Source organism: Hyperolius riggenbachi, chromosome 6, assembly GCF_040937935.1.
Source record: "Hyperolius riggenbachi isolate aHypRig1 chromosome 6, aHypRig1.pri, whole genome shotgun sequence".
NCBI lineage: Eukaryota > Metazoa > Chordata > Amphibia > Anura > Hyperoliidae > Hyperolius > Hyperolius riggenbachi.
In genome coordinates, this window is record NC_090651.1 from 16,111,645 (window position 1) to 16,138,462 (window position 26,818).

The window sequence follows — 26,818 nt, forward strand, 5'->3', positions numbered from 1 at the left end:
GACATATAGCAGAATGCAGTAAAGAGGTCCTGCAGTGACATATAGCAGAATGCAGTAAAGAGGCCCTGTAGTGACATATAGCAGAATGCAGCAAAGAGGCCCTGTAGTGACATATAGCAGAATGCAGTAAAGAGGCCCTGTAGTGACATATAGCAGAATGCAGTAAAGAGGCCCTGTAGTGACATATAGCAGAATGCAGTAAAGAGGTCCTGTAGTGACATATAGCAGAATGCAGTAAAGAGGTCATGTAGTGACATATAGCAGAATGCAGTAAAGAGGTCCTGTAGTGACATATAGCAGAATGCAGTAAAGAGGCCCTGTAGTGACATATAGCAGAATGCAGTAAAGAGGCCCTGTAGTGACATATAGCAGAATGCAGTAAAGAGGCCCTGTAGTGACATATAGCAGAATGCAGTAAAGAGGCCCTGTAGTGACATATAGCAGAATGCAGCAAAGAGGCCCTGTAGTGACATATAGCAGGATGCAGTAAAGAGGCCCTGCAGTGACATATAGCAGAATGCAGTAAAGAGGCCCTGTAGTGACATATAGCAGAATGCAGTAAAGAGGCCCTGTAGTGACATATAGCAGAATGCAGTAAAGAGGCCCTGTAGTGACATATAGCAGAATGCAGTAAAGAGGCCCTGTAGTGACATATAGCGGAATGCAGCAAAGAGGCCATATACTGACATATAGCAGAATGCAGCAAAGAGGCCCTGTAGTGACATATAGCAGAATGCAGTAAAGAGGCCCTGTAGTGACATATAGCAGAATGCAGTAAAGAGGTCCTGTAATGACATATAGTAGAATGCAGTAAAGAGGCCCTGTAGTGACATATAGCAGAATGCAGTAAAGAGGCCCTGTAGTGACATATAGCAGAATGCAGTAAAGAGGCCCTGTAGTGACATATAGCAGAATGCAGTAAAGAGGTCCTGTAGTGACATATAGCAGAATGCAGTAAAGAGGTCATGTAGTGACATATAGCAGAATGCAGTAAAGAGGCCCTGTAGTGACATATAGCAGAATGCAGTAAAGAGGCTCTGTAGTGACATATAGCAGAATGCAGTAAAGAGGCCCTGTAGTGACATATAGCAGAATGCAGTAAAGAGGCCCTGTAGTGACATATAGCAGAATGCAGTAAAGAGGTCCTGTAGTGACATATAGCAGAATGCAGTAAAGAGGCCCTGTAGTGACATATAGCAGAATGCAGTAAAGAGGCCCTGTAGTGACATATAGCAGAATGCAGTAAAGAGGCCCTGTAGTGACATATAGCAGAATGCAGTAAAGAGGCCCTGTAGTGACATATAGCAGAATGCAGCAAAGAGGCCCTGTAGTGACATATAGCAGGATGCAGTAAAGAGGCCCTGCAGTGACATATAGCAGAATGCAGTAAAGAGGCCCTGTAGTGACATATAGTAGAATGCAGCAAAGAGGCCCTGTAGTGACATATAGTAGAATGCAGTAAAGAGGCCCTGTAGTGACATATAGCAGAATGCAGTAAAGAGGTCCTGTAGTGACATATAGCAGAATGCAGTAAAGAGGCCCTGTAGTGACATATAGCAGAATGCAGTAAAGAGGCCCTGTAGTGACATATAGCAGAATGCAGTAAAGAGGTCCTGTAGTGACATATAGCAGAATGCAGTAAAGAGGTCATGTAGTGACATATAGCAGAATGCAGTAAAGAGGTCCTGTAGTGACATATAGCAGAATGCAGTAAAGAGGCCCTGTAGTGACATATAGCAGAATGCAGTAAAGAGGCCCTGTAGTGACATATAGCAGAATGCAGTAAAGAGGCCCTGTAGTGACATATAGCAGAATGCAGTAAAGAGGCCCTGTAGTGACATATAGCAGGATGCAGCAAAGAGGCCATGTAGTGACATATAGCAGGATGCAGTAAAGAGGCCCTGCAGTGACATATAGCAGAATGCAGTAAAGAGGCCCTGTAGTGACATATAGCAGAATGCAGTAAAGAGGCCCTGTAGTGACATATAGCAGAATGCAGTAAAGAGGCCCTGTAGTGACATATAGCAGAATGCAGTAAAGAGGCCCTTTAGTGACATATAGCAGAATGCAGTAAAGAGGTCCTGTAGTGACATATAGCAGAATGCAGTAAAGAGGCCCTGTAGTGACGTATAGTAGAATGCAGTAAAGAGGCCCTGTACTGACATATAGTAGAATGCAGTAAAGAGGCCCTGTAGTGACATATAGCAGAATGCAGTAAAGAGGCCCTGTAGTGATATATAGTGGAATGCAGTAAAGAGGCCCTGTAGTGATATATAGTGGAATGCAGTAAAGAGGCCCAGTAGTGACATATAGCAGAATGCAGTAAAGAGGCCCTGTAGTGACATATAGCAGAATGCAGTAAAGAGGCCCTGTAGTGACATATAGTAGAATGCAGTAAAGAGGCCCTGTAGTGACATATAGTAGAATGCAGTAAAGAGACCCTGTAGTGACATATAGTAGAATGCAGTAAAGAGGCCCTGTACTGACATATAGTAGAATGCAGTAAAGAGGCCCTGTAGTGACATATAGTAGAATGCAGTAAAGAGGCCCTGTAGTGACATATAGTAGAATGCAGTAAAGAGGCCCTGTAGTGACATATAGTAGAATGCAGTAAAGAGGTCCTGTAGTGACATATAGTAGAATGCAGTAAAGAGGCCCTGTACTGACATATAGTAGAATGCAGTAAAGAGGCCCTGTACTGACATATAGCAGAATGCAGTAAAGAGGCCCTGTAGTGACATATAGCAGAATGCAGTAAAGAGGTCCTGTAGTGACAGATTATTTTTCTCCCGCGTTTTCTACTAGGAGATAATTTTCATCTTCTATTTAGAATAACTTTTCAGCACTTGGCAGTCAAAAAAAGTAAGTGGAAAAGTATTATCAAAACTATTTTAAGTATTGTCGTTTGTTGGTGATTTAAAGGGAACCTTAACTGAGAGGGAAATGTATGTTTCCTTTTAAACAACACCAGTTGCCCGGCTGTCCTGCTGATCTTTTTGGCTGCAGTAGTGGCTGAATCGCACACCTGAAACAAGCATGCAGCTAATCCAGTCTGACTTTAGTCAGAGCACCTGATCTGCATGCTTGTTGAGGGGCTGTGGCTGAAAGTATTAGGGCTCGTTTCCACTATTGCGGTGCGGAATCGCCTGGATTCCACCGCTGATGAAATCGCATGCGGATGCGTTTCCCCATGCGTTTTTGCCGCAATTTCGCATGTGATTCCGCATAGGTGAGGGTACATGCGATTTTAACCATGTCACTGCCTGTGTGAATTTACATTGGTACCTATGCGAATTCGCGGCAAAAAACGCATGGGCAAATCGCAGGCGATTTCCCTATTAAATACATTGCATGCGGCTCGCATGCATTCCACTCGCAGGCGAATTCTGCTGCTCTTTTGTGCGTTTTTTCACAGCTGGAAAAAACGCACCTCAACAACAATACAGTGGAAACAGGCCCATCCACTTGCATTACATGTGCGAATCCGCATGCGTTGGACGCATGCGGATTCGCGATAGTGAAAACGAGCCCTAAGAGACACAGGATCAGCAGGGGAGTCAGGGAACTGGTATTATTTTAAAAGGAAAAATCCATTTCTTTCTCAGTTTAGGTTCTTTTTAAAAGGCATTTTATTGACAGATATAAAAATATCAACTTGCAAAAAACTCAGGAGAAAAATTGAATTGCATATGGGTCCTTGTTCTTAAAGGAAATCATAAGTGTAATAAAAAAAATAGTTGAACTTACCTGGGGCTTCTTGCAGCTCCCTGGAATCCTCCTGTGCCCACGACACCAATCCAAGTGCCTCCGGCCTGCAGCGGCGACATCCACAAGGCTGGCCGGCTACGTGCCTCCTCACCGCTCTCCCGATGCTGGGAGTGTACTGTGCATGCACAGTATGCGGAAATAGCTACTGCGCATACGCATAGCGCTCCTGGCAGCAGGAGCGCAATCAGGGTACGAGTGACTCGGGCTTGCACATGCGCAGTAGCCCCCAAGTGGCAGCGACCGTCCAGCTTTGCGGGGGGCGCAGCTGTTGGCCCAGAGGGACTTGGACTGGTGTTGTGGGCACAGGAGGACTCCAGGGAGCAGCAAGAAGACCCAGGTAAGCTAAAGTAATTTTTTTTTCCCCATTAAGTCTCCCTTTAACTGGACTTCCAATGTTTCTGTGCGCCTCTTTATAAAAGCTCTCTATAAATGTGTATTTGGCTCCTGTGTCAGATCTGTGACTTAATTATATGGGTATTAATTAGATTTTCTTCTCTGAATCCCTATAAAAGCTCTCATTCGGTTTTACAAGGCGATTCACTATTACTATGTAATTAGTATTAATTTTATGTACGCTAGTGGTGGAGGCTGGGATGACCTTGCAATATATTATTTGCCTGGAATACTTAGCGGGCCCGGGTCCAAGTTATTAGAACTCAGCGGATGCACTTGCCCATTCTGCAATGAGAAAGGCTCAGAGGAAATCTCTACGGAAAAGTCGTCGTTCTTCCTGAATCAGCACATTTGGGCCGCTGGCTTCAACGCCAACAAGAACCTACTTCAAGACCATTCTCATTTAACGAGGACAAGATGAATATTCCTCCCGCATTGTGTAAGCTGAGGCCTGCAGAAGAGGCTCCTGCAGAAGACCAGAAAGAATGGCAAGATATATCGTCACATAGAAGTGGCCTATGCCCTCTAACCAAGATTCCTTATAAGTCTAACCATGCCCTCTAACCAAGATTCCTTATAAGTCTAACCATGCCATCTAACCAAGATTCCTTATAAGTCTAACCATGCCATCTAACCAAGATTCCTTATAAGTCTAACCATGCCCTCTAACCAAGATTCCTTATAAGTCCAACCATGCCATCTAACCAAAATTCCTTATAAGTCTAACCATGCCACCTAACCAAGATTCCTTATAAGTCTAACCATGCCATCTAACCAAGATTCCTTATAAGTTTAACCATGCCCTCTAACCAAGATTCCTTATAAGTCTAACCATGCCATCTAACCAAGATTCCTTATAAGTCTAACCATGCCCTCTAACCAAGATTCCTTATAAGTCTAACCATGCCATCTAACCAAGATTCCTTATAAGTCTAACCATGCCATCTAACCAAGATTCCTTATAAGTCTAACCATGCCCTTTAACCAAGATTCCTTATAAGTCCAACCATGCCATCTAACCAAAATTCCTTATAAGTCTAACCATGCCACCTAACCAAGATTCCTTATAAGTCTAACCATGCCATCTAACCAAGATTCCTTATAAGTTTAACCATGCCCTCTAACCAAGATTCCTTATAAGTCTAACCATGCCATCTAACCAAGATTCCTTATAAGTCTAACCATGCCCTCTAACCAAGATCCCTTATAAGTCTAACCATGCCCTCTAACCAAGATTCCTTATAAGTCTAACCATGCCCTCTAACCACGATTCCTTATAAGTCTAACCATGCCCTCTAACCAAGATTCCTTATAAGTCTAACCATGCCATCTAACCAATTTTCCCTGAAACCCTCTAAACATTCCCTCTAACCAAGATTCTCTTAAACCCTCAAACCATTGCCTCTAGCCAAGTTTCCTTATAACTCGAATGATTCCCTCTAACCAAGATTTCTTATAACTAACCATTTACTTTAATCACATTTCCCTGTAGCCCCCATACCATTCCCTCTAACCAAGATTCCCTGAACCCTCTAACCATGCCCTCTAACCAAGGTTCTCTGTAACCTTCTAACTATTCCCTCTAACCAAGAATATATGTAACATTCTAACCACTCCCTCTAACCAAGATTCTTTGTAACCTTCTAACCATTCAATCTAAACAAAATCCCAATAACCCTCTTTCTGTTCCCTCTAACCAAGATTCCCAGTAACCTTCTAACCATTCACTCTAACCAAGTTTTCCTGTAACCCTGTAACCATTTCCTCTAACCAAGATTCCCAGTAACCTTCTAACTATTCACTCTAACCAAGTTTTCCTGTAACCATTCCCTCTCATCAATGTTCTCAGTAACCTTCTAGCCATTCCTTCTAACCAAGAATCCCTGTAACCCTCAAACCATTCCCTCAAACTAAGAATCCCTGTAACCCCCCAAACATTTCCTCTAACCAAGATTCCCTGTAACCTTCTAACTATTCCCTCTAACCAAGAATCCCAGTAACCCTCTATCCATTCCCTCTAACCAAGATTCCCAGTAACCTTCTAACCATTCACTCTAACCAAGTTTTCCTGTGACCATTCACTCTAACCAAGATTCTCTGTAACCCTCAAACCATTGCCTCTAACCAAGATTCTCTGTAACTTTCTAACCATTCCCTCTAACTAAGAATCCCTGTAACCCTCAAACCATTTCCTCTAACAAAGATTCTCTGTAACTTTTTAACTATTCCCTCTAACCAAGAATCCCAGTAACCCCCTATCAATTCTATCTAACTAAGATTCCCAGTAACCTTCTTAGCATTCCCTCTAGCCAGGAATCCCAGTAACCCTCGGTCTGTTCCCTCTAACCAAGATTCTTAATAACCTTCTAACCATTCACTTTAACCATTTACTCTAACCAAGATTCTCTGTAACCCTCTAACTATTCCCTCTAACCAAGTTTCCTCTAACCAAGACTCTGCATAACTCTCTAGCCATTTCCTCTAACCAAGAATCTCAGTAACCCTCTAACCATTTACTCTATGGGCCAGGTCCCACTACGGGAGCTTTGCAAAAGCACAAAGCACCTGTGATTTGCATGATCGTGGAAGTGCTGCGATTTCCCAGAGTGATTTAAATTTGTCTTCTGTAGCCAGTGATGCTATTGCTCTGGGATCACTACTAAACTGCTTTGCAATCGCAATGATGCTCGTTGGACCTCTTCCATCGGGATCCACTTGCAAAGCGCCATCAAAACGTGGTTAGTGGATCCCAGCCCTGACTAGTGGTAAATCACGGATTCCCCAAATAGTGTTTCCTTCCAAGGAAGGCCCGGAGTGTTCCTCTTTGGTGGGGAAGGCCCGGAGTGTTCCTCTTTGGTGGGGAAGGCCCGGAGTGTTCCTCTTTGGTGGGGAAGGCCCGGAGTGTTCCTCTTTGGTGGGGAAGGCCCGGAGTGTTCCTCTTTGGTGGGGAAGGCCCGGAGTGTTCCTCTTTGGTGGGGAAGGCCCGGAGTGTTCCTCTTTGGTGGGGAAGGCCCGGAGTGTTCCTCTTTGGTGGGGAAGGCCCGGAGTGTTCCTCTTTGGTGGGGAAGGCCCGGAGTGTTCCTCTTTGGTGGGGAAGGCCCGGAGTGTTCCTCTTTGGTGGGGAAGGCCCGGAGTGTTCCTCTTTGGTGGGGAAGACACCAAGTGGCTGAGTCTCCTTGACAGTTTGATTTTACTACTTCAAGATAAAGATATTTTTTATTTACATTTATTGTGAACATTCAATTCCAAATTAGGCCACAAAATTGTTTCCTTTTTATCTGCGCTGATACCGCGGAGCATGAAAGCCGCAGAGACCGTGTGTTAATTTGAATTGAATGGGGCCTTGTTAAATTTATTGACATGAAATGAAAAATCCCCACTGTGGTTTTGAACTGTCATGCTACCCAGAGGCAAGAAATTTTAATTAAAAAAAAAAAACTGAGGGGAGAAGGGAAAAAAAAAGGATAAAATAGAAAGCAATCCTCCCCGTCTCTCTCCATCCTCTCGTAACGGCAGTGAGTGCCGAGAGGAATCTGCATAGTATTAGCATTCATTACTTGATTAAGCCCTGGTGGGGTGACATCTTGTGGAGTCACATGTCATGTGCGGACAGCTCCACACAGACGAGGAAGAGCGACAGAGAATCGTACTGAGTGTTTACTTGTGGCATCAAAAATTTACCTCTACCTCGCGGGTGGCCCGAGAGAAAACTTACGCCAAATCCCCTCCCTGAGATAACTTACTATCCATCCTCTGACATCAGATGCAGCCTTTTCCGCAAGTTCTCACACCGGAGCCCTTCTGGGCCCGAGCTTAAGATAACTGACTTTTTGTTTATGAGCCTCTAAGATGTTTGTGTGTTTTGGTCTAAGTTTAAATGACCATCCAAAGGCATTTCTTTAAAGGATACCCGAGGTGACATGTGACATGATGAGATAGACATGTGTATGTACAGTGCCTAGCACACATAACTAGGCTGTGTTCCTTTTTTTCTTTCTCTGCCTGAAAGAGTTAAACATCAGGTATGTAAGTGGCTGACTCAGTCAGGAATTGACTACAGTGTGACCCTCTCTGATAAGGAACTCCAAGTATAAAACACTTTCCTAGCAGAAAATGGCTTCTGAGAGCAGGAAAGAGACAAAAGGGACAATAAATCATGAATTATAGCTCTGGCATAGTTCAATGAATGTATCATTGAGCAAAAACAATAAAACAGTTAAAACTTAAAAAAGAAGATTTAGACATAAAATAAAACTGTGGAATATCCTAAAAAGTCATTTTTAGGAGAAGGGAGATAGATACAATCGTTTATTTCATTCGTTTTGGTTTTTTTTCACCTCGGGTGTCCTTTAAAAATGTAGGGTCCCTTATGTTTCGTAGATTTGTGTAAGATTTGGTGGCCCTTATTCAATGTGCTTTTTTCTCCTAGAAGATATTTCCACACCTTATCAATAAAGTTCCTTTAAGCCACCAGCAAGCAGGAAGACACAATCATTTTGGCAGTCATTTTTCACCTACTTTTTGGTACTTTTTCAACTGCATAGTGCTGAACAATTATTTTAACCAGAGGAGGAAAAGTTATCTCCTTGGAGAAAAAGTGAATTGAATAATGGCCAGTGCTTTTAATTTATCGAATCTTAAGTTGAATCAAGTTGAATATAAATCGTGTAATGTATTCCTAATGTCCCTATCATAATCTAAGGCCAACTATGAGGAGGCAAACTAGCCTAAGTTAGAGGACATATCCCCAAAGTGAGCAACAATCTTAAAGTGAAACTCCAGATTAAAAATCTACTCAGTAGCACTGAAAAGACTTGGTGTTTCCTTAACAGTTTCACAGCATCAGAACTTTGTTTTTCTTACCAAAGCCTTATTTTTAGCTGTAGAGAAGCTAAGCTCCGCCACATCAAAGAAAACTGCCCGGGCATTTTTCCCCTGATGCTGTGCAAAACATGATGGGATTGCTGATGTTCTCGTTGCCTAGCAACTGGGAGGGGTGATCAGCACACAGGACAGTTGGAACTGTGTCTCATGCTCCCTGTCACCTCCTTTCAACTTTCAAGATGGCTGCCCTCATGTATTGAAACACTTGCCTGTTCTTTTAAAACAGGGTGGGTAAGAGATTATATTACCTATCTATTTTAAATAACATAACTAATGTAACTTAATGGCAGTATGTTTGTTTAGGCTGAAGTTCCTCTTTAACTTTGGGATTTGTCGAAGGGCGATTTTATGCTCTTCGATGTTTTCAATAGATTAGACCAGTGACGGCTAACCTTGGCACTCCAGCTGTGGTGGAACTACAAGTCCCATGAGGCATTGCAATACTCTGACAGCTCTAAGCATAACTCGGGGAGGCAGAGGCATGATGGGATTTGTAGTTTGTCACAGCTGGAGTGCCAAGGTTAGCAATCACTGGATTAGACATTAGATTTAACCACTTGTGCTCATGCTACTGTACAATCACGTCCTCTCTGCCACCAATTGTATCAGAAGGAAGTGATTCTTAAGGTGCCCATACATCAGACGATGCATGGGCAGATCGATCAAGAGATAGATCTCTCTCTCTCTTATTGAATCTGATAGGAGAGTGATCTGTTGCCTACCCATACACCAAAGGCCAATTCCCGATTGATTTCAGCATGAAATCTGTCGGGAATCGGGCTTGTGATGCCAGCTTTGCTGCCTCGCCGCCCCCCCAATGTAAAATGTGCCCCCCCCCCCCGGATGCCTGGTACAGTATACTATACTTGTCTGTGTCGGCCACTGGCTCCATCTCCAATCCGCATACATGCGCCCCACATGGTTGTTGGCGTATACATGAGCGCATGTGTGATGTCACAAAGGTGCCCACATTATGCCCGCAACCAGGTGGGGCATGTGTATGCGGATTGCGGACAGAACCCAGAGACAGGTAAAGTATACTGCAGCGGGGGGGGGGGGCGCATTTTTCTGGACATAGCTACAAGCACGAGTCCAGCAATGCCCGTCTATCCACTTCCCCTCCTGCAGTCTCTAATGCACGGAATACTTCCTGTATGGCATGTGACATACAGGAACCCGGAGTTTTGCCAAGCACAAGAGCCGGTAGACGGCGATAGAGGACGGAAATTGTTAGACTCGTGCGGAAGGTATGTCCAATGCTGCGGGCCACACGTGCCGGGACTTTGGGGAAGTTTAAAGCCACTTCTTCAAACTTCCCCCCATGTGGAAATGACGTGATCGCGATAATTGCCACTTTGACGATTTCGATTTATCTTTCAGGCCTATTACAGAGGGGGACACCAGGAGAACACTAAAGGTACAAGGGGGACACATAAGAGCAGCATCCAGCAGAGGAAGAGGCGGTACAGTGGGAAAGGCAGGAGGACACACAGCACAGGAACTTATGTGTTCATAGAAATATTACACATCTCCTGAAAATGGAGCAAATATTAATATAAGTCACGGTCTTATTTTCGGGGACACACGGTAGGAGTGATGATTCCACCATGAGTATGGCACACGCCACCCTTCCCTCGTCATTAGCCTTCACAATCAGGCACGTTCGCTGCTCTGAGTTCTAACTTTAATCTCATTCTAAAGTCGTGTTGTTCAGAAGAAGACGAGGCATTGACAAGAGCCGCTAACAGAAAAATCATGCTGACAAGCTAGCCCGAGGCGTCATTCGCACTGTACCTTGGCACATCACTGTGGAGCTGCGCATTAGCATTTTACAGAGTCTGCAAGAAGATCTTTCAAGTACCTGTAGACAGCACGCTTGTCAGCTTCCAGCTGCGCCTGAGGGTCAATAGGAGCGCCGGGGACAGGGTTGGCTGCCGCAGAGGATGCTGGGAGGTGGACTGGCTGTGCCTTGGCAGTCTGCTGGGCGGTGGCCGTCATCTGCTCGAAGAAAAGTAGAGAAGAGTTAGTTATCGGTGCTCTGACTGTATAACTGTCGTGCCACTAACCAATCGTACGGAGAAGAAACATCACAAATGACTTACACTGGCCGTACATCGGCAGACCGGCCTGATAGAATGTTATGCAATCAGCCAAACATACATAACGTGCCAGCAGTTTATTGAGAAACAAGTGCCATGAGGCTTCACTGTGCTGATCTCTTTATATGAGAAGGTGGCTTTTAGTTTTCTTACGTTTTTTTTTTCAAATTTCTAGTGATTCTGACTCTCCATGAGTTAAAGGGAACCTGTACCGAGTAAAATTATTTAAAATAAACACATGGGGCTTGATTCACTAACCGGCGCTAAGCCGGTTAGTGAGCCCTATCACTTAGTGGGCGCAAACCACGGCACTAAGTAGTTTGCGCCAACACATCACTCTCAGTCCAGCTCACTGTGCGCGCAGAGTGGGTGTGCCTGTATTAGTGCGTGGTGCGACGATAACGTCGCACCCGCTGCCCCTTAAACGTTGCACCCGATGCGATGATCAAGGGGCAGCGGGTGCGACGTTATTACACACTAATACATGCGCACCCGCGATGCGCGCACTGAGCAGGGCTGTGCGTAAAGTAGCTCTGCGTGGCCGTTAGTGCGCGCAGAGCTACTTAAGGGGCACTAAAGGCTTTTCACAGCGGCGCTTTGTGAATCAAGCCCATGATGTACTGTATCTGCAAATGAATATGACATACTTACCTCGTCGTCAGTTCGTCTCAGAAACTTACCATTTTCTTCTAACAATAATCCCTTCAAGTTCTAATAAGATTTTGTTATAACTGAAATATATCAGTTGCTGGCAATTATATTTCAGTTGCTGTCAGTTATAACTGAAAAGACAACTGACAAGCAAGGTAATGTCCATGTTTCCCTATGGCTCGAGTGGGTGATATTACAGTTTAACAGAGTGCTGACCAGGAAGTTTTTATGGGGTAATGGCACCATTTTCAAAATGGAGGACGGAGGATTCCATTGATGACAGTGGACAAACAGGACACAAGAGAGGAGAAAGAGATCGGTCAGTAGACTACATGGGAGGTAAGTATGACGTGTGTATGTTTATTTTGACTGTTAATTTTTTCTTTATAGTGCCCAAGTCGAAACAAAACAAAAAAACCTACATATTTACCTAAGTCGAGGGACGCCAGGATCCTGCAAAGACTCCTCATGTCCTCCTGACCCCCACCGTTGGCGCATGCTGACCCCCAGAACATATCCAACAAGCGCTTAACGGATATGTTACATGGATGCACTCCTCTCCATGCCCATCCGTGCTGTGCCTACGCAAGTATGCCTGCGCATGCGCATAAATTCCTACCTTCGCCAGGCCCTCACAAAGCCTCTGGAGCATCCAGAAGTTTCTCTCTACAGTGGTAAGTATGTATTTTTTTTACTTCCGATTTTAGCCCATTTTATCTCATATTTTTAGCTTCTTTTTCTTTGCTGACTTCATTTTATATCATAATATATATACTTTCATTAAATTCTCACAAGAAAAGTTTTGCATTAATTTTGCACATAAATTATAGCATACGCACAAAACTGTGGATCGTTTATCTAATTTGGTATTGCCAAATGATTCATGACAGCTTTTTAGCTGCTGCAGAGTGTTTCTCACGTGTGACATAAAATCCTATTCCAGAAAAATGTCATTTTAGTTATGGATAATGTCGGGAAGAGTCAGAACCAGCTTTGGATTTTATAGCTGTCTCCGCGCCCCCACCTGGGAGAATAAAGGGGTAAACATTGGAATCCGTGACTAGTTTTCAATACTGTGCCTCATTTCCTCTCAATGGAACTGCCAGTCTCCAAACTAAAGCCACAACGCTCTGTGGAGGTCCCAGAGACAATACATTAATGAAAGGCTCTCCGAAGGGAACATAGAAAGCAATAAAAACCTGCCTGAGAAAGGCCGGTCAAACTCAGTATCAGAGAGATCACTGATTTTGCTGGTATAAGATCTTCTGTTAGGTCAATTAAGTCAGGGACTACCTGTACATAAATAGTTACCTTAGGCACTTTTTTTTTTTTTTTTTTTTTTTTTTACTATGTATGTCATGAGGGTATATTATTGTTATTTTAGTAAATAAGGGCTTTAATTATTGATAAGGTACATAAAACACAAAACAGGAAAAATACACCTTTATTTCCAAATAATATATTGCCCCATACATTGCACTAGGGACACAATTTAAATGTTGTGATAATAACTGGGACAAATGGGAAAATAAAATGAGTGGATTTTATCTATAGTAGCATTGTTTTTTTTAAAACTATAAGGGATGGGGTTGGAGAAATAGTGTATTTTTTATTTTTTCCTTGGATCTTCCCTATAAAACACATAGAAAATAAAGTAAATACTGAAAACGAGTATCACCCACAAAAAGCCTAATTTGTGGGGAAAAAATAAGATATATATTATTTAGGTGTGATAAGCAGTGATAACATTATGGCCAAATAAATGCGAAGAACGCTGAAAGGTGAAAATGGTTATTGGCGGTAAAGGTAAATTAGTAGTAAAGTGGTTAAAGAGGAACTGAAGAGAGAGGTATATGGAGGCTGCCATGTTTATTTCCTTTTAAGCAATACCAGTTGCCTGGCAGCCCTGCTGATCCTCTGCCTCTAATACTATCAGCCATGGCCCCTGAACAAGCATACAGCAGATCAGGTGTTTCTGATTTTAAAGTCAGGTCTGACAAGACTAGCTACATGCTTGTTTCTGGTGTTATTCAGATACTACTGCAGAGAAATAGACCAGCAGGGCTGCCAGACAACTGGCATTGATTAAAAGGAAATAAATATGGCAGCCTCCGTATACCTCTTACTTCAGTTTCCCTTTAAGTCACAGGTACTCTTTAAACCGATCACAGGTGCCTACAGCTTTACCGTTGCTGGGTGCAGAAGTGAGCAGCAACACCTCCTGGTGTCCAGGGTGCACTGGGGCAGTAGGCTGCATAACCAAATAGCCTAGGCTAAACATCACTGGTAGGGGTGGAGCTACATACCATTATACAGCAATATATACATATAGCAGGGGTGTCAAACTCAAATGTAAAGTGGGCCGAAATTGTACAGTAGGACCTAGTCGCAGGCCAACCTCAATGTCTACTGGGCACCTTTCTCTTTTATAAAGTTCCCTGGTTTCTAATGCCTCTCCTCTAACCCCTATACAGTTCCCTGGTGCCTAGTGCTCTTCCCTCCCCTATACAGTTCCCTTGTGTCTAGAGGCTCCCACCCTCCCCTATACAGTTCCCTGGTGTCTAATGCCTCTCCTCTAACCCCTATACAGTTCCCTGGTGCCTAGTGCTCTTCCCTCCCCTATACAGTTCCCTTGTGTCTAGAGGCTCCCACACTCCCCTATACAGTTCCCTGGTGTCTAATGCTTCTCCTCTAACCCCTATACAGTTCCCTGGTGCCTAGTGCTCTTCCCTCCCCTATACAGTTCCCTTGTGTCTAGAGGCTCCCACCCTCCCCTATACAGTTCCCTGGTGTCTAATGCCTCTCCTCTAACCCCTATACAGTTCCCTGGTGCCTAGTGCTCTTCCCTCCCCTATACAGTTCCCTTGTGTCTAGAGGCTCCCACCCTCCCCTATACAGGTCCCTAGTGTTTAGTGGTTTCCCCCTCACTCCCACTTATGGCTTCCCTGGTGATCTAGGGCTTCTCCTCCAGTATGGCTTCCCTGGTGGTCTAGAGTGGGCCAAACGTAATGCAAAGTGGGGAAACCACTTGAGGGCCAAATTCAATGGCTCTGAGGGCCAGATTTGGCCCGCGGGCCGGAGTTTGACATGTATGACACATAGGAAGTGTTTCTGTTGCTGAAGCCAGGAAAATGAATGTTTACTTGTGTATCCTGAATAATGTATTACATTCCCAGTCAGTTTAATCAAAGTCGGTGCGATCTCTTTGTGTCCGTACCGCTTTATATCTGATGATAACCACACAAAGCCCTTATTCCCGCCTCAGCGGCTACTCCCTCCCCCACAGCGATGGGTAAACACAGGAAGCAGAAATGCGGGTCAATGTTTATATTTATAGCAAAAAGAAGAAAAAAAAGAGGAATTTTTTTTTATTGCAAGCAGCGAAGTGATTTGGTAATATTGACATGTGCGCTATTGATTCATGGAAAGCGTAATCCTTGTGTAGTGTCGGCATTAATGAGGCTTTATCTGGGGAGGCCTCAGAAGTGCGCAGCCAGCAGAGACGGCGGGCGGAGGAGAGGATTTTCAGAGTTACGGTAATGAGAGGAAACTAGCGGCGGCTTTACCACGCTGGCAGCCTATACGATCGCCCAGCAAGGAAGATCGCTGGCGTGCTGTCTATACGGCACGCAGGGAAAAACGTTCATTTACAGTATATACCAAAGACAAGGTCATCGGGACGAGTGAGGAAGAACTCCTCCGGATCCGTTATTTACATCCGAGCGGTAAACACACCACCCAGCGCCCTCCATGATTGGTTTCCGCGCCCCGCTCAGTCGTACGCCGGCGATTATTCTAATCTATCTCAGCGCAATCTTCATAGTGTGAGTTCCCGGGTCCCTCGGACCGGCGTGACATCGTCCCTGCCTCGCGCTCATTGGCAGTCTAATTGAATAGGCCGAAGACGACCGAGATGAAAGGAGAGTCCGTGGAATGCAATGGAAATGTAAATGCGGAGCTAGTCAGCGTCCGACATCAAAACCGCCACCAGCTGTGACGCTCTCATTGCACGGCACTCTGGGAAGGACGCAGGAGACGCGAATTTATACAGCTGTTGGGGGCCAATTCAGAGAGAGCCGCGGAGGCATCCCAGAGTTTATCTCTATATAGATTCCTCCAGTGTCAGATAAGTCTTTATTTCCTATCAGCTGGATCAAAATATAAGAAAATTTAAGATGATTTAAAGTGGGCCTGAACTCTTGCTCAAGACAGAAGGAAGACAAAGAAATCCAACCAGTATGTATTTAGAGAGTTTAGCCTGCTAAATTTCCCCTCATCTGTGACTAATCACCACTGTAGTTTGATCTCTCAGCTGTGTCAGCTGGATGCCTCGGCAGAGCAGATAATTTCTAGACACAGGATGTTAACCCTATGTCTACTTCCATGGAAGAAGGAAGTAGACACAGTGCAGTTTAATGCAAATTATTATTTGTATCAGCTCTAACAAATAAATGTTTTTCTTTAAAGATTATTATGCTGTTGTGTATTTTTTAGAGCAAAGAGGAAGTTCTGAGTTCAGGTCCACACACGATACAATAAAATGATCTGATTTTACGGCAATTCCATAAAAACGATTGGATTTCCTGAAAAATCTAAACCTTTTTTTAATTCGAGCAAGAAATTGGATCAGATTTCCCATTTATATTGGATAAAAGTTGATCAAGAGTGTGTTGTTTTTTTTTAATCAATCTATATGAAAATTGAATGGTGTGTGGTAGATTGTCAATTTATTAATATATACATCCAAGCAATTTTCTCAAATTTTTCAATAATTTTTTTCATAATTGGGTAAAAATTTAACACAGGTGTGTAGTACATTGATCAGATTTTTTTTTTTAAGTTACAATCAGTCAGAAAAATTGATTGCAATTCTTAAATTGGAAAGATATTTAAAAATTGTATGGTGTGTGGCCACCTTAAATTAGACTCGACGTCACTCGCAGCCTTTCCCACAGGGGGAAAAGTCAAACGCTGTTATCTCCCTTAAAGCTCAACACACACCATACAATCTTGGTTGTACAGATTTACCAAATCTTTGTAGTATAAGGGCCAACAGATTGAAAATACCTTGAATGATTGATTGGATATGCTCTTATACTACATGAAAGTGGTAAGTAGAGTTGGGCCGAACGGTTCGCCTGCGAATGGTTCCATGCGAACTTCCATGGTTCGCGTTCGCGTCCCGAAGGCGAACGTTTGCGGAAGTTCGGTTCGCCCCATAATGCACCATGGAGGGTCAACTTTGACCCTCTACATCACAGTCAGCAGGCCCAGTGTAGCCAATTAGGCTACACTAGCCCCTGGAGCCCCACCCCCCTTATATAAGGCAGGCAGCGGTGGCCATTACGCTCACTCGTGTGCCTGTGTTAGTGAGAGTAGGGCGAGCTGCTGCAGACTGTCTCTCATAGGGAAAGATTAGTTAGGCTTAGCTTGTTCCAGGCTGCATACCTGTTCTGTGAACCCACCACTGCATACCTGTACTGTGAACCCACCACTGCATACCTGTTCAGTGAACCTGCCACTGCATACCTGTTCTGTTCAGTGAACCCGCCACTGTATACCTGTTCTGTTCAGTGAACCCGCCACTGCATACCTGTTCTGTGAACCCACCACTGCATACCTGTTCTGTGAACCCGCCACTGTATACCTGTTCTGTTCAGTGAACCCGCCACTGCATACCTGTTCTGTTCAGTGAACCCGCCACTGCATACCTGTTCTCGCCATGGTGCGCACCAGTCCAGCACGGCCGTCACTACACAAACAGCTGTTTGCGGTGCGTTACACGGTAAGTTTGGTGTGTCAGTGTGAAGCAGTACCTTAATTACACTCCCTGATTGATGTATACACATGCAAGATGTTTTAAAGCACTTTAGGCCTGTCATTTAGCATTCAATGTGATTTCTGCCCTTAAAACGCTGCTTTGCGTCAAATCCAGATTTTTCCCGGGGACTTTTGGCGTGTATCCCACTCCGCCATGCCCCCCTCCAGGTGTTAGACCCCTTCAAACATCTTTTCCATCACTTTTGTGGCCTGCATAATTTTTTTTTTTTCAAAGTTCGCATCCCCATTGAAGTCTATGGAATCAGAGGTTCGGCCCAACTCTAGTAGTAAGATTGAACAACCAAGATTGTATGGTGTGTGTTGAGCCTTAAAGTGGCCACACACCATACAATTTTTTAAATATTTGTTCAATTCAAGAATTGCAATCCATTTTTCAGACTGGTTGTAACATTTAAATAATCTGACCAATGTACCACACACCTATGTTCAATTTTTCCCCAATTATGATAAAAAGGATTGGAAACTGAGAAAATTGCTAGGGAGTGTATATTAATAAATTGACAATCTAACACACCATACACTCTTTAGAAAAATTGAAATTTTTTTTTCCAGCATTCCAGATCAATAAAAATGGGAAATCCAATCTAGTTTTTCAGTCGAATGAAAAAAAAAAGCTTTCAATTTTTTCGGGAGATCCGATCATATTTATCGAATTGCTGTAAAATCTGATTTTATTGTATGGTGTGTGTGGCCACCGTTAGCCGGGCAGCGACGTTATGTTGGAAACTGGATCCAGAATGTCCGTTTTCTTGAAGTTGGAAAAATATCTGTTTGATGGTAATTTGCATAGCAGCGCTCATTTTACACTTATTTATTTATGAAGTGCTGAAATGACATGCAGTGAAAATGATACCGGCGCTTAGTGCCAATCTCCAGGCAACTCTCTTGTGTTAAACAGGATTTTTGTACGTAAAAATGTTGTTTTAAAGAGAACCCAAGCGGAAGCTCAGGTTCCGAAACAAATACTTACCTAAAAAGAGGGACGCCTTTGGATCCCAATGAGGTTTCCGCACTGTCCTTGCCAGAGATGGATTCAGATGTAATGGGGTCCTAGGCAAGGTAGTACGCCCACTGTGGTCCTTTGGGTAAGCTGAAGTGGAGAGAAGTCAGAGAAGGTGGCAGGTGGGCTCCTTGACAGCCACTAGGCCCCAGGCACCTGCCTAGGTTGCCTGGTGGATGATCCTGCTCTGGTCCTTGCCGGTGCCACTGCTCGCCGCAATCCTCCGTAAAGCGGACCTAAACCAAGAACTTCCTCTCAACAGCATAATAACATTTTAAAAAAAAACATTTATTTGTTGCAGTCCACAGAACTCCTACTAAGATTCTGCAGAGTGGGTACTTCCTGGTTTCATGGGAGCACAGAAACAGTTAACCTCCTGTGTTTACATATTAGTACACAAGTCTGCAACACGGATCAGACCGAGATGAAAGCTCAAATTACAGTGGCTCATTATTTGCAGATAAGGGAGCCCAGAGATAATGGTAGTCCCTGGACTACGTATATTACCTCCCTCTGATACAGGCCATATTGGTTCTATGATCCCTGCAGGTTGGACCCCCTGGGCAATTAGGGTCCCTAAGGCAAGGTGTGTGACCATTGGGGGGGCATGATTCATCTTTACACCCCTGTATGCAACCTATTGCCTGGGACATGAGACAAGACTCCACGATCACTTTTTGAGTATTACAAACATCATCCTTGGTAACCTGACCTCTGAGGTCATCATAAATGGCCTTTTGACACATATTACCACCAAAGTAAAAGGCTGAGCACCTCTGCCCTACGGCTAATGCTGTTTTCTGCTCTTTTGCTAAATGTTAAATAGGACTTTCAATCCTTTCCCGGGTAAGTTATAAGCATTTAGGTATACTATATTTACCACAGAAACCACTTGACATTAGAATACAGAGGGTGACATGTCCGTGATCTCCGTGTCATGGAGGGCCTTGTAGGAGTAAACACTGTGTGCAGACACAGAATACAATTTGTTACAATCTGACCTTTTCCCCATAAAGATGCCCAGAAACACCACTATGAATATTTATCACTAAACACAGCCAGCGACGCTATGCAAATAGCTATGCAAATGGAAACGCCAGGCTCAATAATGAGAAAATCAGTTCTAATTATCAACACTTCACAAAGACCTGTAAACAGCCTTATTACTCGTGAAGGAGAAGGTACATCGGTCTGGTCAGCGATGGCGTCCGCGGTTGGGGTCACATGACCGGGATAGACGTAAGTGGTCAAACAGGAAATACGTTGCTGCTACAAAATGCACACAGGACCCAAGTCGGGACAACTTGAGGAACCAGCCTGAATTAATCGATTACCGATGTGCATTCATCCCATTTTCCATAGTTATCCACTATAGTTCCAAAGGTTATCCACTATAGGTGCAGGCCAAAAATATTCATTTTAGTTGCCTTTCAGCGCTTACGTTGTTTTTGCTACTTTTTGGTGAAATTGATACTGTTAAAAATGAAACGGAAGAACTGGAAACTCTTCTTGCACTTTATTGTCCTTTGGCCAGGGGCGTAGCAATAGGGGTTGCAGAGGTTGCGACCGCATCGGGGCCCTTGGGCCAGAGGGGCCCCGAAGGACCCTCCCTCAACTACAGTATTAGCTCTCTATTGATCCTGTGCTCATAATAATCACTTCTATAGATGCTTTGAATAGTGGTAATCATTAACAAACTGTTCCCCATCTCCTTCTTGCACCTCTGACACTGTAGTTGCCATTGGCAGGTTTTGGTGCGCCGTATCAATTGTTATGTATAGAGTGCTTGGGGGGGCCCCAATGTAAAACTTGCATCGGGGCCCACAGCTCATTAGCTACACCACTGCCTTTGGCTGTCTGTGCAACCAGCCTGATCAGGTCACCTGGGCATACAACCTATCGGCTACACCCGGCGACCACCACAGACCACAATGTACGCTCGTTGCTATGGTGCTCTGGGCGCTTTATTTGGGCACTGGTGGTTAGTAACGGCCCTGGAGTTCAGTATTATTAGCCAAGCTTCGAATACTGGCTTGGTAGGGGGTTTAATGGTAGGTTAAAGTGGCGGTATTTAAAGGGCAACTGAAGTGAGAAGACTATGGGGGCTGCCATGTTTATTTCCTTTTAAACAATACCAGTTTCCTGGCAGCCCTGCTGATCTATTTGGCTGCAGTGGTGTCTGAATAACACCAGAAACAAGCATGCAGCTAATCTTGTCAGATCTGACAATAATGTCAGAAACACCTGATCTGCTGCATGCTTGTTCAGGGGCTATAGGTAAAAGTTAGAGGCAGAGGATCAGCAGGGCAGCCAGGCAACTGGTATTGCTTAAAAGGAAATAAACATGACAGCCTCCATATCCCTCTCTCTTAAAGAGGAGCTGTTAGGTATAGGGTCTCAGAGAAAATAAACACATATATCAGTAGCTAAAGATTGGCTGTACTTACATTACATATGCATTTCACTGTCCACGTTTGGATTTCACAGATTTTGTATATAGTATATGCAGAGATAGATGCTCCTGACAGCTCATGGCAGGCTCCATGTTTGTGAAGCCAAATGTGTCGTCATGTCCTGCCTGCTTCTGATCACAGATAAGCTCATTCTTGAACAACACGGTGTGCAGTGAATATTAATGAGCCATGTGGCTAGGAACAATAGCTGACTCCTGCAGTGTTGTGTTCGCGCTGGACTGATTAGAAGCTCCTGTACCGTCTCATTAGCAGCCGAGGGGAGGGCCCCAGAATGCTTTGCAGTTTAGCTGCGGCTTGCGTCTTTATGGGTCTATAACAGACTTTAAGATAAGCACACATCAAAGGTAACTGAAATGTTTATCTTCACTAATGGCTTTTGAGCTTCCTTCTAAACTGTTTAACACAGGAGAATAGAGGTTTAAATTAGCTTCTGCAGGATGACAGTTACTCTTTAAGTTGTCCTTTAAAGTAGAGCTGAACTCTTGCACAGCACAGAAGGAAAACAGAGAAATGCACCCTGTGTGTATTCAGAGTTTATCCTGTCTAATTCCCCCTCATCTGTGACTGATCAAAAATGCAATTTGATATCTTTGCTGTGTCAGCTGGCTGCCTTGGCAGATCAGCTAATTTGTAAACACAGGATGTTAACCCTATGTCTGCTTCCATAAAAGCAGGAAGTAGACACACTGTACATTTATTACAGGATTTACGTCAGATGTAATAAAGAAATGTCTTTCTTTAAGGTCGCATTGATTGTGGGACATTATGGTTGCACGTTATAAAGTCTTATAACGCAGCTTACCACACTGCAATGCTAATCCTATGGGTCGTGCACAGTGCGACGTTAAAGTCGCGTTAAAAAAAGGTTGCGTTGCGGTAACTCACTGCATGCAGTGCGTTACCTCTTAACGCAGAGACATTGCGACTTTAACGTCACATTAAAACAGTCAGGGCTGGTTCTAGTTATTATGGGGCCCTAGGACAAAAAGAAATGTGGGGGGCCACCCCTGGTGCTTCCTTCCAACCAAATCCCCCCCAGGGCCCGTGTTGGCTGCCAGCCCCCCTCCCCCCCATCACACACAACATCATTAGGTGTCCATCATATGTCCCCTAAAAGGCATTTTACGGGTTCCCATTATTCCCCTCCTCCTTTTCCCTATGCAGAGTAAACACACAGCATCTCCTCTCTCATCACCATAGCTGGAGGGGAGTAAGGGTACCTTGGATGGCCCCCGCAGGCTCTGGGACAAATGCCCTGTTTGCCTCTATGGAAGCGCCGGCCCTTCGGACAGTCGGCATTCAGGTTCTTCTCTAGTAAGGAGGTTGAGCACAAACAAAAACGTTTGTTCCTTGCCAATACTGGACAACTGATAGACTATCAATCCGCCACTCCTCTGGGTAAGCATGACCACACAGGAGCTCTGCGGGGAGGCGCCGCAGCGTCACCGCGTCATGCAGAAGCAGGAAGCCACCGGCGCCGATTCCCAGGAGAGGCCAGGGGCCGCTATTCAGCAGCTGTGATGAGTTTATTTGCAGTAAAATGTGAATTTAATTAGACTCTTCACACTTAACTAACTCCTCTTTTTCTGCAGATCTGAGGTATTTCTCTCCCAGCTAATCCTTTTAGCCCTAAACCTCTTCCAGCTGCCGAGGTATCTGTGCGGAATCCGGAGGCTTTGGCCTTCCCCAGATGGTGAGGCTGATCTTGACGGAGTGTAACTTTATTCCCTCCGGGAGCTCTAAGCACAGGCAGAGCAGGGCTGCGCTTAATCCGGCGCCTGGACCGCCGCGGCCGGCACATTATAAACGCTCACTATGACAACACGGGCTGAGGAGGGATGACTTCACCGCGAGATGGAACGCAATCAGCGAAAACGTCATTCAAAGCCAACTCCACAGGAGACAGGAACAGTTCTGGGTATTGTAGTGAAATAACATATTTACAATATTCATTTAGGCCTTGTTCACATTGCGTCCCGATCGTGTTAGCATTTGCATTGATTTTTTTTTGCAATTCCCGGCACTTGGGTGGGCGGTGCATTTTTGTTAAAAGCGCTTTTCCAGAGTGGTTTTTTAATTCACTTCAAGAAGTGAACCCTTTGACCCGGAAAATAATAAATACAATGGCCTCAATTCACTAAGCTTATCTCCTGTCTTTAATAATGTTTCTAGAGCTATCACCATGGTGATGAGGCGTGTAGTATTCAGGAAACATTTTACCTCAGGCAAACCTAAAGTTAACTCTTCTGTCTTTAAGTTAACCCTTCAATCTTTAAAATAACTACAGAATTCTAAAGTTAAAGACAGGCTGTTAATTAACTGCGTGTGAAAATAACTACAGAGGAGGTAACTAAACTACAGAGAAGGTAACGTAACTACAGAGGAGGTAACTTAATGACAGAGGAGGTAACTTAAAGAGAAACTCCGACCAAAAATGGAACTTTATCCCAATCCGTAGCTGATAACCCCTTTTACATGAGAATTCTATTCCTTTTCACAAACAGACCATCAGGGGGCGCTGTATGGCTGATATTGTGGTGAAACCCCTCCCACAAGAAAAGTTCGTACTTTTTTTTGGGCAGTTTCCTGTCTGTGAACCTTGTTGCATTGTGGAAAATAGCTGTTAGGCCTAGTGCACACCAAAACCGCTAGCAGATCCACAAAACGCTAGCGGTTTTGGGGTGCGGATGACAGAGTTTAGCCAAGTGCACACCGGGCGGATCTTGATGCGATCCGCCGGGTGTTCACCGGCTGCATCCGCATCAGCATCCGCGTGGCTAATGTATCTCTATGGGCTGGTGCACACCGGCGGTTTGAGGTTTTTAGGAAATCGCAAACGTGCAGCAAGAGGCACATTTGCGGCTTGCTAAAAACCTCAAACCGCCGGTGTGCACCAGCCCATAGAGATACATTAGCCATGCGGAATTTTCAGCCGGATCCACCCAGTGTGCACTGGGCCTAATGCTGGGAATACACGGTTCGTTTTTGCCTTCGTTTAAACCTTCGATTCGTTCGGTAAACGAATCGAGTGTTGAAAACGTATGTGAAAATAGTCATAATCTCATTATAGTTTCGATTAATAGACCCCAAAAACGAACGACTAGTGATCGAACATGTTTGATATTATCTCTCTTTATCCATCTAATCGAGCCATTGGTAGGCTTGATGGCTGTTCAGATCGATTATATATTCGTTTATGCTAGTCCGTCCCTGTAAAAAGGGATTTTCGTTTCGTTTCTTTGCAGCCTTCGATCATTGGAAAAACGAAACCATCAGAATCGAAAAAAAAAACGAAACCGTGGGTGGTGATATTAACCGTATGATCGATTATTTCGGGATCGAAAAGGACAAAAGGCACAATCGAAACGAAGGTTTAAACGAAGGCAAAAACGAACCGTGTATTCCCAGCATAACAGCTGTCTCCAACTTGCAAAAACCATGCAGCAGCTACATACACCTGCCAACACTAAAATGTTCACTGGAGTTCCTCTTTAAGGAATGAAGAGATAAGATAACTCTCTCACTGTGTGGTGGCAAGCTTTATCTTGCCTTATTATCTCCAGCATGATCTTAGTGAATTGAGGCCAATGTATTTAGTCTTAAAAACGCGAACGCAGTCTCTGCACAAAGCGAATTTGTGAGCATTTTGCATTTTTCCTATACCTTCCATTGAGACGGAATCACCTCAAAAAAGGTACAGGCACTGCTTTGCTGAGCGGATCGGAATCGAACCGCTCAGATGTGAACTCTCACGTAAGGAATCATTGCACAATCGCTTTTAGGGCGATTTTGAAAATCACCTGCGCTTGAAAAAAGGGCAAAAGCGCCCCTAGTGTGAACAGGCCCTCATAAATTATTTAGTCAGTGTTTGGCCTTTGTAAAATCTTTCCTCTCCCTGATTTACATTCTGAAATTTATTACTGGTGGCGACATCTTTAGTTCTGCCAGGTGATCTGTGCGGAATGTTCGTTACTGAGAGTTCTATGCACAGAGGGAGAATACTGCTTGCTCGGCAGCTGGAAAAAAGCCGTTATTTCCCACAATGCAATGAGGCTAATTGTCACGGTCAGTTACCTGTGCAGACACGGCGGCTGGCACTTACCAATGTCCGGGGGCGTCCTAGGGCATGTCGCTGTCATCTCAAACGAGGGGGCTTGGCGATGTGTGTCCGTGCACACTGTGTGTGATGGCGTAGACCTTGGCTCCAGAAAGCGTAGGGGTTGCACGTTGTGGATGGCTGTGCGCGCGTACATGTTTGTTCTATTGCGCGTGCGCACATTTGGTGTTGCACGAACGGCGTTACGTGTTATGCACATGTGGCGTTGCGCGCTGCCTGCCGCGCACGTACGGCATTACCTATATAAGTCTGCAGAGAACATTGCTCAGTGCTGTAGTATTGCAGCATATGTGTGTTCTCCTGTGACAAGACTTTTGTCTGCCTTGATACTTGCTCGTATGCTTGCTCTACTCGTTGCTGACCTTGGCCTGTTCCGACTACCCGCTTTGTTGCTGACTCCTGCCTGGACGACTTCCCGATTTGCTGCCGACTACTGCTATGGACGACTACCCGCTCTGCTGATGAACTTTGCTTGTATGACTACCTTCTCTCCAAACCTAGGAACCGCTTACTGGATTACGTGAACTCTGCCAACTGGAAATCTCCTCTTCCAATAGTTGCTGAGTTATTGCACTACCGAACTCAGCCAGCGGAGGTGCTGCAATGCCATACTGGTCACGTGCTCAGTCGTCACGCCGATTGGCTTGTTAGCACTTCTACCCCTTGCTTCTCAGCGGCCCTGTTCTCACTTCAGGGTTCTTGGGTGGTGAGTTGCATAAGTAGCTGCTCTCTACACTTCAGTCTCCGGAGCACCAGGTACGTGGTTTGTTTTGTAACACTAACAGACAGGAAACTGTCAGGACCATGGTCATGACATCACACTGTGGGAGGTATTTCGCCACAATACCAGCCATACAGAACCCCTGATGATCTATTTGAGAAAAGGTAAAGATTTCTTGTGGGAAAGGAGGTTTCAGCTACTGATTGTGAATTGCGTTTAAAAAGTTTGGGTTAAATCAATAGATATAGTCAATAGTGCAAGAAAGTCGCATAGCAAATACAGCACTTTGCAATTTTCTTGCAAACTACCATGTACATTTTTTTTCCTGCTTTCGGTTTTACTATCAGAAATTGCAGTTGCGCAGTAAAAATGCCTGAATGTCTGATAACCGCATTGCAATGTGCGGTGTGAATAGTGAAAATCTCTTTCGCACTGCATTTGCAATGCCAATCACGATTTTTAGTGTGAAATAGCTCTGAGCAACACTTACAGAAGAGGAGCTTGTGTATCGGAAATCTCCCTATTTGTGCAGCCAATAAAATTCTGGCCTGTCTGATCACATGACCGAACATCAGTGTTTAGTACTGATGAGCTAAAATTCTTTCCAAAATAGGAATTTTCCTTGACAAAGAATCTAAGCCTATCAAAGCCAACAGCTGCTGCTCAATAAGCTGGTAGCTGATTAATGAACCAGCAGCTTTAGGATTTGATTAGCTGAATTTAATTCCCTCCCAGGACTATTGGAAGAATATTTTGCTCATCAATGTTTTAAGCCTACTTTCCATTATCCTGGTAACATCAGTGATTCAGCACAGAAACTATCCTACTTTCTACTTACAAGACTTGCCATTCCCAGCAGTAGGTGGCACT

General features: G+C 44.4%; 1 protein-coding gene across 11 annotated transcripts in view; it reads right to left on the reverse strand.

Moving 5' to 3' along the window:
* The window catches only part of PKNOX2 (PBX/knotted 1 homeobox 2), a 603,376-nt gene that overhangs the window by 107,688 nt on the left and 468,870 nt on the right, over positions 1 to 26,818 (reverse strand). For all 11 annotated transcript variants that reach the window (XM_068238894.1, XM_068238887.1, XM_068238895.1 and 8 more), the window contains one exon: positions 10,907 to 11,043. In XM_068238894.1, coding sequence (XP_068094995.1) covers positions 10,907 to 11,043 — 137 coding nt within the window. The remainder of the gene's footprint in view (positions 1 to 10,906; positions 11,044 to 26,818) is intronic.